We start from the raw sequence: 14,341 nt of genomic DNA on the forward strand, positions 1-14,341 counted from the left end.
CCTTTGGGTAATTAGTTTACCAACAAATTAGATTAGTTAAATAATTTTAAATTGTCTAATAAGCATATATTTTTGTCTACTTAGCATAATGCATCAACATTTTACCATTTTCATTTGCCACCAAAGTCCAAAAGTGAATAAATATGAGATAATAGACTTTGAATGAAAGATTTCATATGAAAGAGAATTGTTATACCCTAATTTTGGACCTAAAAATACTTGTTCAATTCTTCCTTTCTTGCATTATAAGTCATTTGATATGTCTCTGATTAATTGCATCGTTCTCTGCATTTTATTTCAATGTTGTTTGCAAAATTCACATAAAAGGGTATTTTAGTCATTTCCTGCATTCAACTCATTTTAATCCTTGAAAATTGTTTGAGTCTTTTAAATTGGTTTGTATAAGTCCTTGTTTCAATCTCATGTCAAAATTCATTTCAGAAAATATCAGTTGAGTCATCTTTTAGTCAGTTTAGCCCCTAGGGGCATTTTAGTCATTTCCTGTGTTAAAATTTCTTTCAATCTTTTAAAAATTTGTTTAAGTCCTTTCAAATAGTGTGAATAAGTCTTCATTTCAATTCTATGTCAAAATCCATTTTAAAATTGCATTTGAAGTCATTTTTGAGTCAGTTTTGCCCCTAGGGGCATTTTGGTCTTTTCATGTGTCAAAACCCTGTTTAAATTCTAAAAATTGTCTCTGAGTCTTTTAATTCGCTTGTATAAACTCTTGCTTTAATCCCTTGTAAAAAAAATCCATTTTAAAATTTCATCTGAGTCATTTTTAGTCGTTTTAAACCCCTAGGGGCATTTTGGTCATTTCACATAAAATTGTTGATTCATTTTAATCTGCTTTGTTGTTTTTAATCGTCTCGCTTTACGTTAATTTTCAATTTACTTTTTCAATTCAATTTTAGTTTAATTTCCATTTTAGTCCTCGTACTTTTGTTATTTACATTTTAATCCCTTTTAAGTTTGTTAGAGTCCAAGTGCCATGTGTCCAAATGCTATTGGTCCTTAAGAGTTTGTTAGAGTCCAAGTCCATGTGGCATTTCCTCATTGGTCCAAGCATCCCTTTCATCACCTATATAAGTCAAAGTCTTGGTCAATTTTTCACATTCAATCATTTTACACAAAAAAGTCATAAAAAAATCCATTTTCTTTCTCTCTTTCTTTTTCCCCACGTGACCAAAATTGTCACCACCCTAACAACTTTTTTCACCACCACTCTTCCTCCATAACCAACTTTCTCCACCCTAACAACCTTCTCTAACCACCCTAACAACCTTCTCTCTCCACCATAACTAACCATTCAACCACCACAATCCATCATAAAACCACCACAACAACAACCACTAGCCGCCACTTCCACCACCTCAACCAATTCAATTCTTCACAAAAATAATCAGAATTCAATCACCATCACCGCAAAAATCATCGAATCAAAGCAAGCGTCCATACAAAAATTCCAATTGAATCCGTGAAAGAATAAGAAAGAAGTAGAAGGGAGGAACGGTTCACGCAAGCTTCCAATAGCAAGCTCAATTGATTCGGAATCAAGAACAGAGGGCAGCGACGAGAGTGGTTCGAACAGCGACGAATCCGATCGGAACAGAAGCAGATCGAACCAACACAAGTGACTCCAAAGTGCAGCCTCCCGTTTCAAAGCTCTCTCTTCTTCCGATTTAAACCCGAGGTGTTGTGTTTCTTCTCTATAATTCTGTGTATTCGTTAATGTTCGCATAGTTTGGAAGATATTGGTATAAAGATCTTGCTGAAATTGGTAGATTTAGGACTGATATGAGTGGATTTCGAAAATCTGAACATGGATTTGAGAAGAGAAGAAGGAGGCGGTCACATTGGTGTAAGAAACTTTCGGAAAAGAATAAAAAAAAAAAACTCCGGTGCGGCGGCGCTAGGGACAACCACCGCACCGGAGGAACTCCGGCCGCCCCTCATTTATCTTCTCCGATTGCTGTGTTTAGTAAGGGAGAGTGTGAGTTTTTGGATCTGTAGAAAGAGAAAGAGTTGAGGAAAGTGGTGTTTTTGTGAACAAAACTGACTTTATACCATATCCAATTCCTTTAACCCGTTTTCCTTGCTCCATGACCCATAACCCATGCCATACCCATGGATCCAGCCTGTTTTAGTTCGGGCTTGGGCCTTAGTGGAATGATTTCGTTTTCTGCACTTATTATTGCTATTTTAACACCACGTCTTGCTACTTACACCATTGTCTTTCTAAAAATCCTTTAAAAAACTCCCAAAAAATTTTGTTCAATATTTTCTTGCTATTTTCATTAAATTTTGACATGTCTTACACGTTAATCTTGATGAAAATGCATGAAAATAATTCTTTGTTAATTCAATTCTTTTTTTTACTTTCTTTGTTAAAAAACCTTGTTAAAAACTTGTGAAAATTTGGGTGAGCTTTATTGCAATGATGTCGATTGATTTAGGATCGTTTCTTGTGAACTTTGAGTGCTGGAAATTGATGGAAAAATACATGTGAGATTGTGAGCGATTTGTGTTGTTTTTTTATCATATTTTGTGAAGCCTTTTTGCACGTTTTAATTCCAATATCTTGGCTCATGATAATTGGTACTTGGTGGGTGATCTTAGGGTGTTATTTGCTGCATAATGTGTAGTGTTTGGTGTGTTTTGAATGGGCGATAATTGGTTGCTTAGTTAGCAAGTTATTTGTCATTTTAATATGTGAATTAGTGCAAAAATAGGCCTAATTTCATATCATGATTCCTTGGCCTATAATTTTCTTGTAACTCTCATATTAGGGCTGACCCCAAAACTCTTTAAAAAATGTTATAATGTGAGGGTTATAGGTCTTTTATTTGCTTGGGATTTTGGTATTTTGTTAGGTATATTTTGTCATCTTTCTTTGCCATTTTATCATGTCACCATGCTTTATTTCCTTGTCAATTTTTCCTATCATACTATGCCTATTATCACTAACTCTTTTGTTCATTATTTCATAAGCATTCCCATCTCATCTCATATTCACCTTTATCTTCTTGCAATTTAATTTGTACCAAGGCTTAGAATGTAATACTTAGGAAATTTTGTAATATTTTTTCTTATGCAATTTTAATTTCTTGGCAAAGAGGCCATAGAATGTATCTAGGGTATGATGTAAAGGACAATGGACTCTAATAATGTACACCGACACAAGCACCGACACATGCACACACTTCACTTTAGATATGTAGCTAGAATATGCATGTTTAGATGTATGTTTAGGATTGTATGTTTAGATGAATGTTTAGGCTTTTACACTTAGAAAAATCAATTTCCAAAAAATATGAACAAACATCATTCAAACCATTTTCAAAATAAACCTTGGGATCAAAATCCCATTGTATTTTCCTTTTTCATTTTCTTAATCAAATTTCAATGAAAATAATCATGTTTAGACCATATTTTGCAAATGACTAATTCAACCTCACAATTTCCTAATCTCATGCCCTTGAGGCCTCTTCCTATTCTTCAAACTCCAATTTTCAAACTTAAAATCAACCAACAAAAACAAAAACATTTTTGAAAGAGAACTACGGTGGATTTGATCCCTTAAACGGGTACGTAGGCAAGGAACAAAATTCCTTCAATTCAACTAAAATAAAAATCCAAAAACATTCTTCTCCCTCCAATTCTTCACTTAGAACATTCTTAGGTTTAATAATTACTTTCAAAATAGCATTTAAAAATAAAGCGCGCGCGTAGAAATTAAAGACGGTTCCTATAGGATACTATAGTCGTTATGGGTGCCTAACACCTTCCCGTAGCGAAAACAACTCCCGGACCTCGATTCTCAAGGGTTTTGCTTACTTTTTCCCTTCCCAAGAAAAAATAAGATATCACCGGTTAAAAAGGTTCAAACGTAATCAATGTTTGACACCCGAAAACCAAGATAAAACAAGAATGACATCCAAAAATTAAAAAAAGAACGGTTCATAATAATGTTTTGACTTTCAAAGAATACTACATTGAGTTTGATTATCTCATTAGATAAAGAGATTCCACACGAGTGAGTTTGACGCCACACCTTAACCTAAATATTAACGAATTAGGTATATGACTCATACCACTCATATGTTTCTCAATATTTACTCTTGCATCCAATGTAGAACTTTAGTTGACACTTAAAACACTAACGTCTCTCACTCATGTTTGAGACTCTCTACATCTGTAACACCCGGAACCACACATGCTTCCTCCGTAAAATTGAATTAGGTTATTATACCATCGTTGGACCTTATAGAGGGAGCCAACATTAGTGTGGATCAATCTATTGGACATAAAATAACTATATAAATGAGAATAATACCACATCTTCATCCAATATTTTAATTACAAGGGAATTCTAGCCCGTGCTTGGCACGGGTATCCATACTAGTTTTAATATCAAATTAGTATATTAAAATAAGAGAATGTTAATGAGTGTCCTTGAGATATTGGTTGAAATGTTAAAATTAATAAGTTTGTATTATAAAATGGTGTAATTATTGATAAGACAAAAATAAAAACTTATAGAAGTCATTAAAATAACACAACTTTAATTACAGCGACATTAATGACATTTAAATACTCCATATGCTAATAGAAGTCACAACATAGATGGATTGAAAATATCATACTCCCTCCATTTCATAATACACATCGCTTTTGGAGAATAATTTTCCTTCACTTCACTTGTCACTTTCAAGTTTATCAAAATCAATCATTGGTTTATCAATAATACTCTTACATATTACATACTTATATGTTACATACTCCCACTTGTCACAACTCTTATATGTTACATACTTTGAGTTTCGATTGATTGTTAGGGATATAGGATACCTAAACAACGGATTTTAACATGTGCATATATTTTCTTTCAAAAAAAAAAATGTGCATATATTTATTGATATTTATATAGGTTACATACTTGTTAGGGATAGTTTTTGTTGCATCAAAACAAGCATAAACCTTTATAATTGTGCTGCAAAATGGAAGCCGGGGGGAGTGAGCATGGAGTTGAAGGTGAGAATTGTTTCAATGGGAGGTAGAGTTACGTGGGCAGCTTGTATCGCAGTTGAAGGGGTTAAGGTTTCGAGAGAGTGAGATAGACAAAATTGTTTGAAAGGAGGATCCCAGTGAGACTGTATTCGGCTAGATCAGCATACAATGCTTTAACGAGAGACTTTGCTTAGTAGCGGTGTTTGTGTCACAATTAGTAGAAAATAGAATACCGCCAAAAGAGAATTGGGCGTAGCATCATCGGAGGGAAGGGCGATACTGTGTATTGTAGGGTGTGGGATAGTTGAGTCGAAGAAGCACTTGCTTTTTGAATGTCAAGTATTCTCTAAGGTTTGACTTGATTTAGCAAGGTGGTTGGGTGTATTCGTTGTGCTGCATAATGGCAGAAGCCATCACTTATGTAATTTTTCGGGTCTAATCCAAGGGGGTAGAGTATTGGAGAACAAATTTAGAACGTCGTGGTTTGCATGTATTTGGTCAATTTCGAAAGCATGTAACTTTGCTAGGTAAAGCAATTTTGGTCGAATTTATGTTAGAAGATGCAACTTTGATCTCTTGGAATTGGTTGCAGTCGAAAACTAGTGGTTTCTGTTATTCCACATCATAGTGGCTGCAAACCCACTACCTTGCTTGGGATTTGGTAGATTGTGAGGAATTGGAGCAGGTTTTGTCACTGTGGCTGTTATTTATTGTTATCGGGTGCTTTATGTCTCTGGCGAATGGTGGTTTGACAAGGCTATGACTACTATAGGTTTGACAGAGGAATTTTTTCTGGTGCAGCTAAGGGAGTGCGGAATGGGCTATGTACGTTCTGGGGTGGTGTTGAAGTATGATTGGAATTTGGATGTTGGGGTTTGGTTGTAACAGGTTGATCTTATGTTCGAAGGGGCATTGCGTGAGGTGTTGCTATAGTGTGGGGCAAGGCATTTACATTTTGCTTTGGTTGCTTACTGTATTGGAAGCTAGAAATATGTGTTTGTCCTTATTTTAAGAGTGATGATGTGCGGAATGGCAGTATAGCGGTCTGTATCATTGATCATATTTGCGTGAATAGTTTCGTGAAGTGGAGCAGCTGTCTTGTTTTTCATGGTTTAGATATTTTGTTGTTTGGGAATCATACTTAAGAGTGAAGCTTGATTGCTCTTTTTTGCCGTTTTTTTTTTCTTCGACAGACCTTGTTATGAGCTGCACTTTATTCATTCCTTATGCTTATGTAGCGTTTATAATTTTATAGATAGATAGAGATTATTTTTCCCCTTGAAAAAAAAATAGGGGTGCAAAATTTGATAGAAAAAATAGAGACAAAATGTACTGATATTTTTCTATTTAAGAGACTAAATCGCTATTTCGCAAATTTGAGGTGATAAATTGATCGATCCTTACAGTTTCAAGGATGAAAATACCCTTTTTTTTTTTGAAGGAAGGATGAAAATACCTATTTACTCTTTATGTAATTGTTGTGGGTTCAGAAGTAGGTGCTAGGTAAGCTTTACCCTTTCCTAGATCCGTTGCTGTTAGGTCATGCCTATTGCCTTCCCTTAGCTGGCTTCACAAAATTCCAAGACCTAAAGTAAGAAAATTGGATTCAGATTTTCTGTTGTAAAAAACTTATGCAGTCACTGTAGTCGGAAAATTGAAACCATCAGATGACTCACATACTTAGTTCTTTGTTTTGACTTTTGAATTCAATTTGTTGAAATCAAAATGCGAGATGTTTGATCTTTATCTAATGGTTTCAGTTTATTGACTGAATTGATTATGCAGTGAGTTTGTTGGTAAATTGTTTCCTTTTTTGGGATATTTAGATGGAAATGGACACAACAAAACCTATTTTAGGAAGGAAAGAGACTAAACGGCTTCACTACACTTGCACTATAGAATCAGCAAAATGTTGGAAACGATTTAATAAATACCGGACAACTCGTATCCACGTTAATTTAATGCCGATTTAATGAAGTCAAAATACAAGTCGTTTAATCTTTATCCAATTTATGAAATCCCTTGATTGTGTGACTCCGTGTTTTCCTTGATTGTAGTGAGAATCTAGCTCCCAAAATGTTATGCTTATGGGAATTGAGGAGACAAATGTGTTGGCTTTCTTATGATTTCTTTGAATTTCATAACATTTTACAGATTTATGATATTCAACAAGTGAAGCACTTTTGAGTATAAAATGTAAACAGGCACGGCAAGCTTGTTGAGAACATCAACCTTCGCCCATTCTCCTGTCAACAATGGTTCAAGGAGTTTTAGAAAGTTAAGTAAACTCTTCTATTGCATAAAAGCAATGAAGATAGAGAAATCCTTGGAGGAATTATACAATGTGAAGGTGGAAAGAAAAGTTTCACCTGAAAAAAACTAGCTCAGCTTGAAATTTCAAGATGACCGATATGGAAAACTGGAAAATGCAGGTTGCCGTAGGGATTGACAGGCAGATCAACTGGTTTACATAGGTGAGGCGAGAGTTGTTGAAGGGAGCAATCGTTTGATTCGGTATCCAAAGTGGTTTGAGGTGATCTCTGGTTCAACGGTCCATATCAAGAATGTTATAGTTTTCGACCATACGGTAATGACTATTGATGATGCTGCAAGATGGTCTTGTAAAAGTAATGTGTGCATCTTGTTTGGTTGTTATGTGTTATCAGATGCTAGTTGTGTCTTGTAGTTTTTGATACTAAATGCACTACCATGATATTTGATACTTAGTATTAATGCCATAGTTCAACTTCTAAATGGAACCAAAGCTATTACTTCTAATTACATAGGAAAAGTAGTCATTTCTTTATATCCGATCAGTGAGCTATATAAAGATGAAATAACAAATGGGCTATGGCAATTCATATCTTTATATAAAAAATAGTTGTAATCATATCTCTCAAATCATTAAATTGTAATCATATCTGATCAGTGAGCTATTATTTCTCATTATATATACTGAAAAAGTGATGAAGGACTAACAGTGGCATCATTATGGTATCCCAATGATTAGTTTATAGAACATTGTTTACAGAATAACAGTATTAGTAGTGTCTCACAGCATATACTTCACAAACTGATTATTTGAATTATTGATACATAACAGAGAACTTTGATCAGAGCAGCTACTTGTTCTGCTACCTTTCTTCAACAAAGTTACAATTGGTGATGTTTAGACTAACTTTTCATGTGGAAAGTACAAAGTGATCAAAGTACACACTTCAGATTGAGTGAAATAAAATAAAGAAAATAAATAAATAACAGATATATTTTGAGCTTGCAAATAAATCCGCGGAAAAAAATATCTACAAAAATAAAATGGGAAGGGTAAGTTGACATTAAATAAAACTAAGCTCAATTAATATCAACGCAAATGGTTGATGTGGAGTGTGAACGAATATCATAAACTTTAAGGTACCAAGATCGATTTCTACTTATCAGAATAACTCCATTGGTATCATTGATAGTATAAATGTGTTTTAAGGTCTGTTTGATTTCCTAAAACGTATCAGATTAGAAAGCACAAGACTAATTGTTCCATGTTTGATTTGAAAAATGGTCATCGATCTAAACAAATCAAGGGGCTAAAAAGGTTACCAGCAAGCCTCTAAGCCACTTTTGAAATTTAGTTGCATTCAGCACCATAAACACATACACTGTGTCAAATATGTTGTTCAAGAACAAGACATATGCATGTCTCCAATTCCGGCAGAGAAACAAAGAGCCGCAGAGTCCCGAAAACCCTGTGATAAATCCCAATGCCACACTCAAATAAATTGGTTTTTTATCTTCTTGACTACTTTCTTCATGTGTTTCTGGTTTCAGTTGAGCAACTTCCTCATATGGACATTTTTTGTCAAGTGGTTTCCCACAAAGATCGACATTACCTTTATAACTCGATGCATCGAAACTCTGCAACTGCGTACCAATTGGAATTTTTCCAGATAGGTTGTTATCGGACACATTCGACATGGAAAGGCGATAAATTTGAGCTAGCGAAGTAGGAATTAAACCAGAGAAATTGTTTCTTGACAAGTCAAGAAATTCAAGTGATGTTAACCTTCCAATCTCTGAAATAATTTCTCCAGTCAAATTGTTGCTTGATAAATTCAATGACACCAATGCTATCAAGTTTCTTATTTCTTCCGGAATGTCTCCTGTCAATAGATTGCTTGATAGATCAATACTCCTCAAAATGAGTTTATTATTCTTGAATAGTCGTGCTGCACCTTTCCACATCAATAATGCAACTAAATCATAGCCTTCATAGAGAACGCTTTTTCCAAATCCAACTGGGTAAAGTAAATCAGAGTATTTGAATATAGTAGAGAAAACCTTTTGAGACATTGCAGAAAAATTATTCAAGCATTTGAAAATTTGTCCTGATAGATTGTTTTCTGAGAGATCCAACAACTGAATGTTTGTCAAGGAACAAAGACTCTGTGGAAGGATTCCAGAGAATCGGTTCTTTCGTAAGCTTAACATTTGTAATTGTTGCCCTAACCAATACGGTATTGGTCCTGAGAATCTATTATCTCCAAGATCTAGCATGACCAGGTTTTTCAAGGATAAAGGTAACTTCCCTGTTAAGCTATTGTTGCGCAATATCAATACCTTAAGTTCAAGTAATGATCCCATTGATGATGGCACTTCACCAGACAAAGTATTGTCACTCAAATCTAGAAACTCCAATGTTTTCAAATGACTCCAACAATCAGGGAGCTTCCTTGACAATTGATTCTTTGATAGGTCCAATATGTGCAATCTATCAACCGTAGTGTTAGTACATAACAACAAGTGAGTATCTGAAAATTTGTTCTTCGACAATTGTAGCAATGTTGCACTTCGGAAAAATGGAGGGATTGAACCTTCAAATTGATTTGAATCCAGCATTGCTTGAAAAAATTCAGGAAATCTTACAGGCAAATTTGGAATTTGACCTGTGATATTATTGTATGAAATATTCAAGAACCTTATATTTGTTGCTTGAGTCCAAAACCATACCGGAACTACATCTTTGATTCCAGCATCAGAAATGTCCACCACCTCAAGAGATTTCTGACTCTGCAACCATTTTGGAAAACTAGGTCCTAATATACAAGACCTTAAACATATAGTGAACAATTGAAAAGGTGGGATCCAATTTTCACTAAATATCACAGACAATGAGTTGTAACTTAAGTTTACATGGTTTAACATAGTCATGTTGCCAAATGAGAGTCAGTGATCGCGCCTTTCAAATTATTAGAATCTAAGTATAGACTCTCTAATTGATAGGGAAATCGAGAATGTTTCCATATATTCCCATATAATAGATTTTCAGACAAGAGCAAATTTTTTAAAGATGAGAACACATACAAGTCAGGTATCGCACCAGTAATTTGGTTGCTAGCCAAGTTCAGTTCCTGCAACGAATCCTTTGCACACCCAACAGATAAATCATGAATTATTTTTACAGCTCTTCGCTCAACTTGTTATTGGATAGGTCTAATAAACTTAAGGAACATAGGTTACCAAATGATTTTGGAATTCCGCCTTCCAAAGAGTTTGATTTAATTTCCAAGAACTCCAATTTAGATGGCAATAAGGCACCATATAGCACCTTCCCGCTTAACAGATTATATGAAAGGTTGATTAATTTTAGATATGGGAATACCGAAAGATCTAATAATGTGGCAGTCATTTTGTTTCCACCTAACCACAAGCGTTGCAGTGAATATCTAGCACAACCATCTAAACTACGAAGAGTAGTTGAAATGACTTCATTCAAATAGTTATAACCAACATTCAATGAGTGTAAGGTACATATATCCCTAAATGATTTCAAAATCCCACCGTATATATTATTGCCAGACAAGTCAAGTTGCTCAAGAGGTTTTCCAATGCTGCCAAAATCATAAGGAATGGAGCCTTCCAAGAGGTTATTACTAAGATCAAGCTCGGTTAAGTTGGAGGAGGCATTAAACACCCATTCAAATATTTTGAACGATGAGAAGGTATTTGACGAAAGATCAAGGATTGCAAGAGAAGTAGAAAAATTCAATAGCGTACGGGATGGAGAAAAAAGGTAAAGATCTGAAAGATCACAATGAGATAGCTTAAATTCTTCTAATTTTGGAAGCATACCAATCATTTGTAACCAACCATGAGAGTAATTGAGATTAAGTACCCAACTAAGGTCAAGATGAGTTAAAAGAGTGAGATTGGACAACCACTCACCTCCCGCATGATTCTTGTCATGAAATTTGAGTCCCAAGTTGTATTCAAGATGAAACACCTGCAAATTTAAAAGACCTCCAAGCTGATGAGGAATGGTTCCGACAAGATGATTCGAACTGAGATCAAGATGCTGCAAATGAGAGAGATTTCAAAGTTGATGAGGGATTTCTCCCTCCAGTATGTTAGATGAAAGATCAAGATATTGCAAGTGTGAAAGACGAGCAAGATCATTTAGAATTCTTCCATGATGAAGCGAAGCTTGAAGGTCAAGGAATCTCAAGTTTCTTAGAGAGCCAAGGAATTCTAGGATACCATTGTTTCTAATCTGATTCAAACTGAGGCTCAGATACTTTAAATACCGCAACTCTATCAAGGATGCATTGATTTCACCTCGAAAAGGACCAAACTGATCGCCATTTAGATCAAGCACTTCAACAAGGCCAGTTTGATTGCTACAAACGACCCCTTTCCATTCACAACAATCTCTCTTACTATCCCACGAAGATAAAAGGTAAGTGTCTTCCGCCACAAGGCCGGACTTCAACTGTAGGAGAGCATGTCTCTCCTTCTCTATGCAACCCAAACCAACATGTTTTGCAGCTGCAACTCCACAATAGTTGGACAAAAGAAGCTCTAACTGCACATCACGAAGATTGTTCCAACTAACTTGATAAACCCAACAGTACTCATCATCTTGCTCTGCCTAAGTAACAAAACTGAACGCCTTACTTCTCACGTTCGGAGACAAAATACTTCTCAATTAGAGCAAGACAAAAATACAAGCATCATCCAACAAAATGAGAAGACTAAGACTAAGAATACGATTATTTTATTTGCATGCTATTTTAATGCATATATAACCTAGAAACTGCCGTCCCAAGGAAGGAAATTTGGAATTCAAAGATGCACAAGTGGACCACTGTTTTATTATGAGTCATGATCATGACAATTATTAAACATATGGAAATATAATATTTCTAGGATTAGATAATTCGAACTTAGATCAACATATTGATGAGGGTTCGAAATAAGAAAATCAATATTTTCACCTTACAATATTCTCGGTGTAAATTAGACTTCTAATAAGAGTTTTCTATTTTTCTCATATCATTACGATTCATTTTAGAATGCAATTACAAATTCCATCCTCTATGAGCTATGAGATTGAAAAAAAAATAGGGAAAATTGCACTCATCTCCCCTAAGGTATATGAAAATGAAACAAACACCCCTCTAGTTTTAAAATTTACACTAACCTCCCTCGAGTTCCCACGAAATAGACAAACACATCCCTTAATTTGTTAACACCGTTACTTTTCCGTTAATTTTCACACATTGTTTCATCTTCCTCACTCGTCCCTCATGGACGTTGTCGTTACTCTGCCATCGCTCATGTCATTTCTCTCACCCTCCTTCACATTGTTGATCTCTTCGTCCTTCACTTAAAAATATACATTGAAGGACAAAGTTGTTTTTAATGAACAATGGGAACTTAGAAAGGCATACATGGCATGATAGTGTCAATGATGAAGATGATATGTATGCATAGGTTTGAGGCTTGGCAATATCATTGTATCATAGGTTTCTCCTCTTTGGTGGGGTCATTCTAACAATCAAACTAAAGGTATACAATGGCTTTCCTGAAATAAATCTCTACGCACAAGAACGATGTATGTATGGGGTTTAAAAACCTAATTGCATTTAATTTTGCTATGTAAGGAAAACAAGGTTGGAGGTTAATGATAAATCAGAACATTCTAAGTCTCGGTTGTTCAAAGCTAGATATTTTTTAAATTGTGATTTTCTTCATTCCAAGGTTGGAGGTTTCTTTGTAGTGCCAAATTCATTTTTCGGTCAGGTACTAGATGGTGCATTGGTCCCACTAACAATATACCTTTGTGGAATGCAACATGGTTAAATGACAGATCAGCTTCAGCTGTTTCAGACATCTTAGAGTTTAGGCAATTGAATAACACATCATGAAAATGTATATACCTACAATTTCTTCTAAGTGTTGAAACATTTCTTGGAAAACAATAACTAAGAACATTTCAATTTTCAAGTTTTGTTTTTCACCCCCATAAAATATCACATTTTTAGTCCTCCAAAATATCTCTGTCTTCACAAGACCTCCCAAGCTCAATGGTGTTTTGACTAATAATATTGTTAAGTGCGAAGAGCATTGTTAGAAGTTTGAGATGTGAGGGTGTAAAGATCAATTATGGAGCTATTGAAAAAAATCTTTCCCAGCTAAAAAGTAATGTTTTGAATCGCCTTATCTTCGTTTTTTTTCAATGTCGTAATTTTGTGTTAATCATAAATGTTGTTTCCTAATGGTTTCATTCAGACCGAGTTTTTATCTCACTTTTTTAGATGAATAAAATCTTGCAAATATCGCAACAATAAAAAAATCTTGCAAATATACATAATTGCTAGAGTTATGAAGAGTGTAATCCAAAATCTGAAAAAACTCAAATTGGAGTTTTCTGAAATTTCAAAAAAAAAAAAATTAAGTTTATTCACAAAACTCATAGATTAGTCTGATTTATGAAAAACTAGAAAAGTGCAATGAAAAATATAGAAGATGGAGAAAATAAATTATTTAAAAGTGGTGAAGAGCGGTGGTTTTGAGTTTTGATGATTTGTCTCAATCTCTCTCATAATCAATCATTATTTCCCATTAAAATAATATATTTTAATCATTTATCTATCATTTTTTCTCTCATCAAAATACTCCAAAGTCACTAAAACTAAAAAGAGAAAGTCTTGGTTGGTCACAAACACAAATAAATAGTACTTAGGCACACACACATGGATGAGAAAAATTAAAAGATAAAAGTAAAAAACGATGTGACTAATTTAATTCTCTATTAAATTTTTCTAATTGTGAGTGTGTGCCCAAATGTTTTTCATTTAGGTTTGTGTTCATAGAAGAGTTGCTCAACTAAAAATCACACAACTATTTTCCGAGTGTTTAATAGGCATGTGTGAAAGCAGTGGACAAAGTGTGGGTATTGGAATTCTGCTCTTTACCCAAACGGTTTTGCTCATTCCCAAAGTAAATGTCCAAAATACCCCTACACATGTTAACTCATGTTCGTGCAAGTGGCAACGTG

General features: G+C 34.6%; 1 protein-coding gene and 1 pseudogene across 1 annotated transcript; one reads left to right on the forward strand and one right to left on the reverse strand.

Moving 5' to 3' along the window:
- Positions 1-5,000: 5,000 nt before the first annotated feature.
- Positions 5,001-7,769, forward strand: LOC146924098 (uncharacterized; annotated as a pseudogene).
- Positions 7,770-7,980: 211 nt separating this feature from the next.
- On the reverse strand, positions 7,981-12,010 carry LOC146924099 (receptor-like protein EIX2). The gene has a single exon (XM_085709120.1). It carries the CDS (start codon positions 10,210-10,212, stop codon positions 8,584-8,586), a length of 1,629 nt encoding a protein of 542 aa, XP_085565246.1. The 5' UTR covers positions 10,213-12,010; the 3' UTR covers positions 7,981-8,583.
- Positions 12,011-14,341: the final 2,331 nt, after the last annotated feature.

This window comes from Medicago sativa, chromosome 5 (genome assembly GCF_051527215.1).
Source record: "Medicago sativa cultivar Bolivia chromosome 5, Bolivia_mono, whole genome shotgun sequence".
NCBI lineage: Eukaryota > Viridiplantae > Streptophyta > Magnoliopsida > Fabales > Fabaceae > Medicago > Medicago sativa.

Bases quoted from the DNA above. Each gene is read 5' to 3' on its own strand.
- LOC146924099 (XM_085709120.1), bottom strand. From the start codon at position 10,212: ATGACTATGTTAAACCATGTAAACTTAAGTTACAACTCATTGTCTGTG.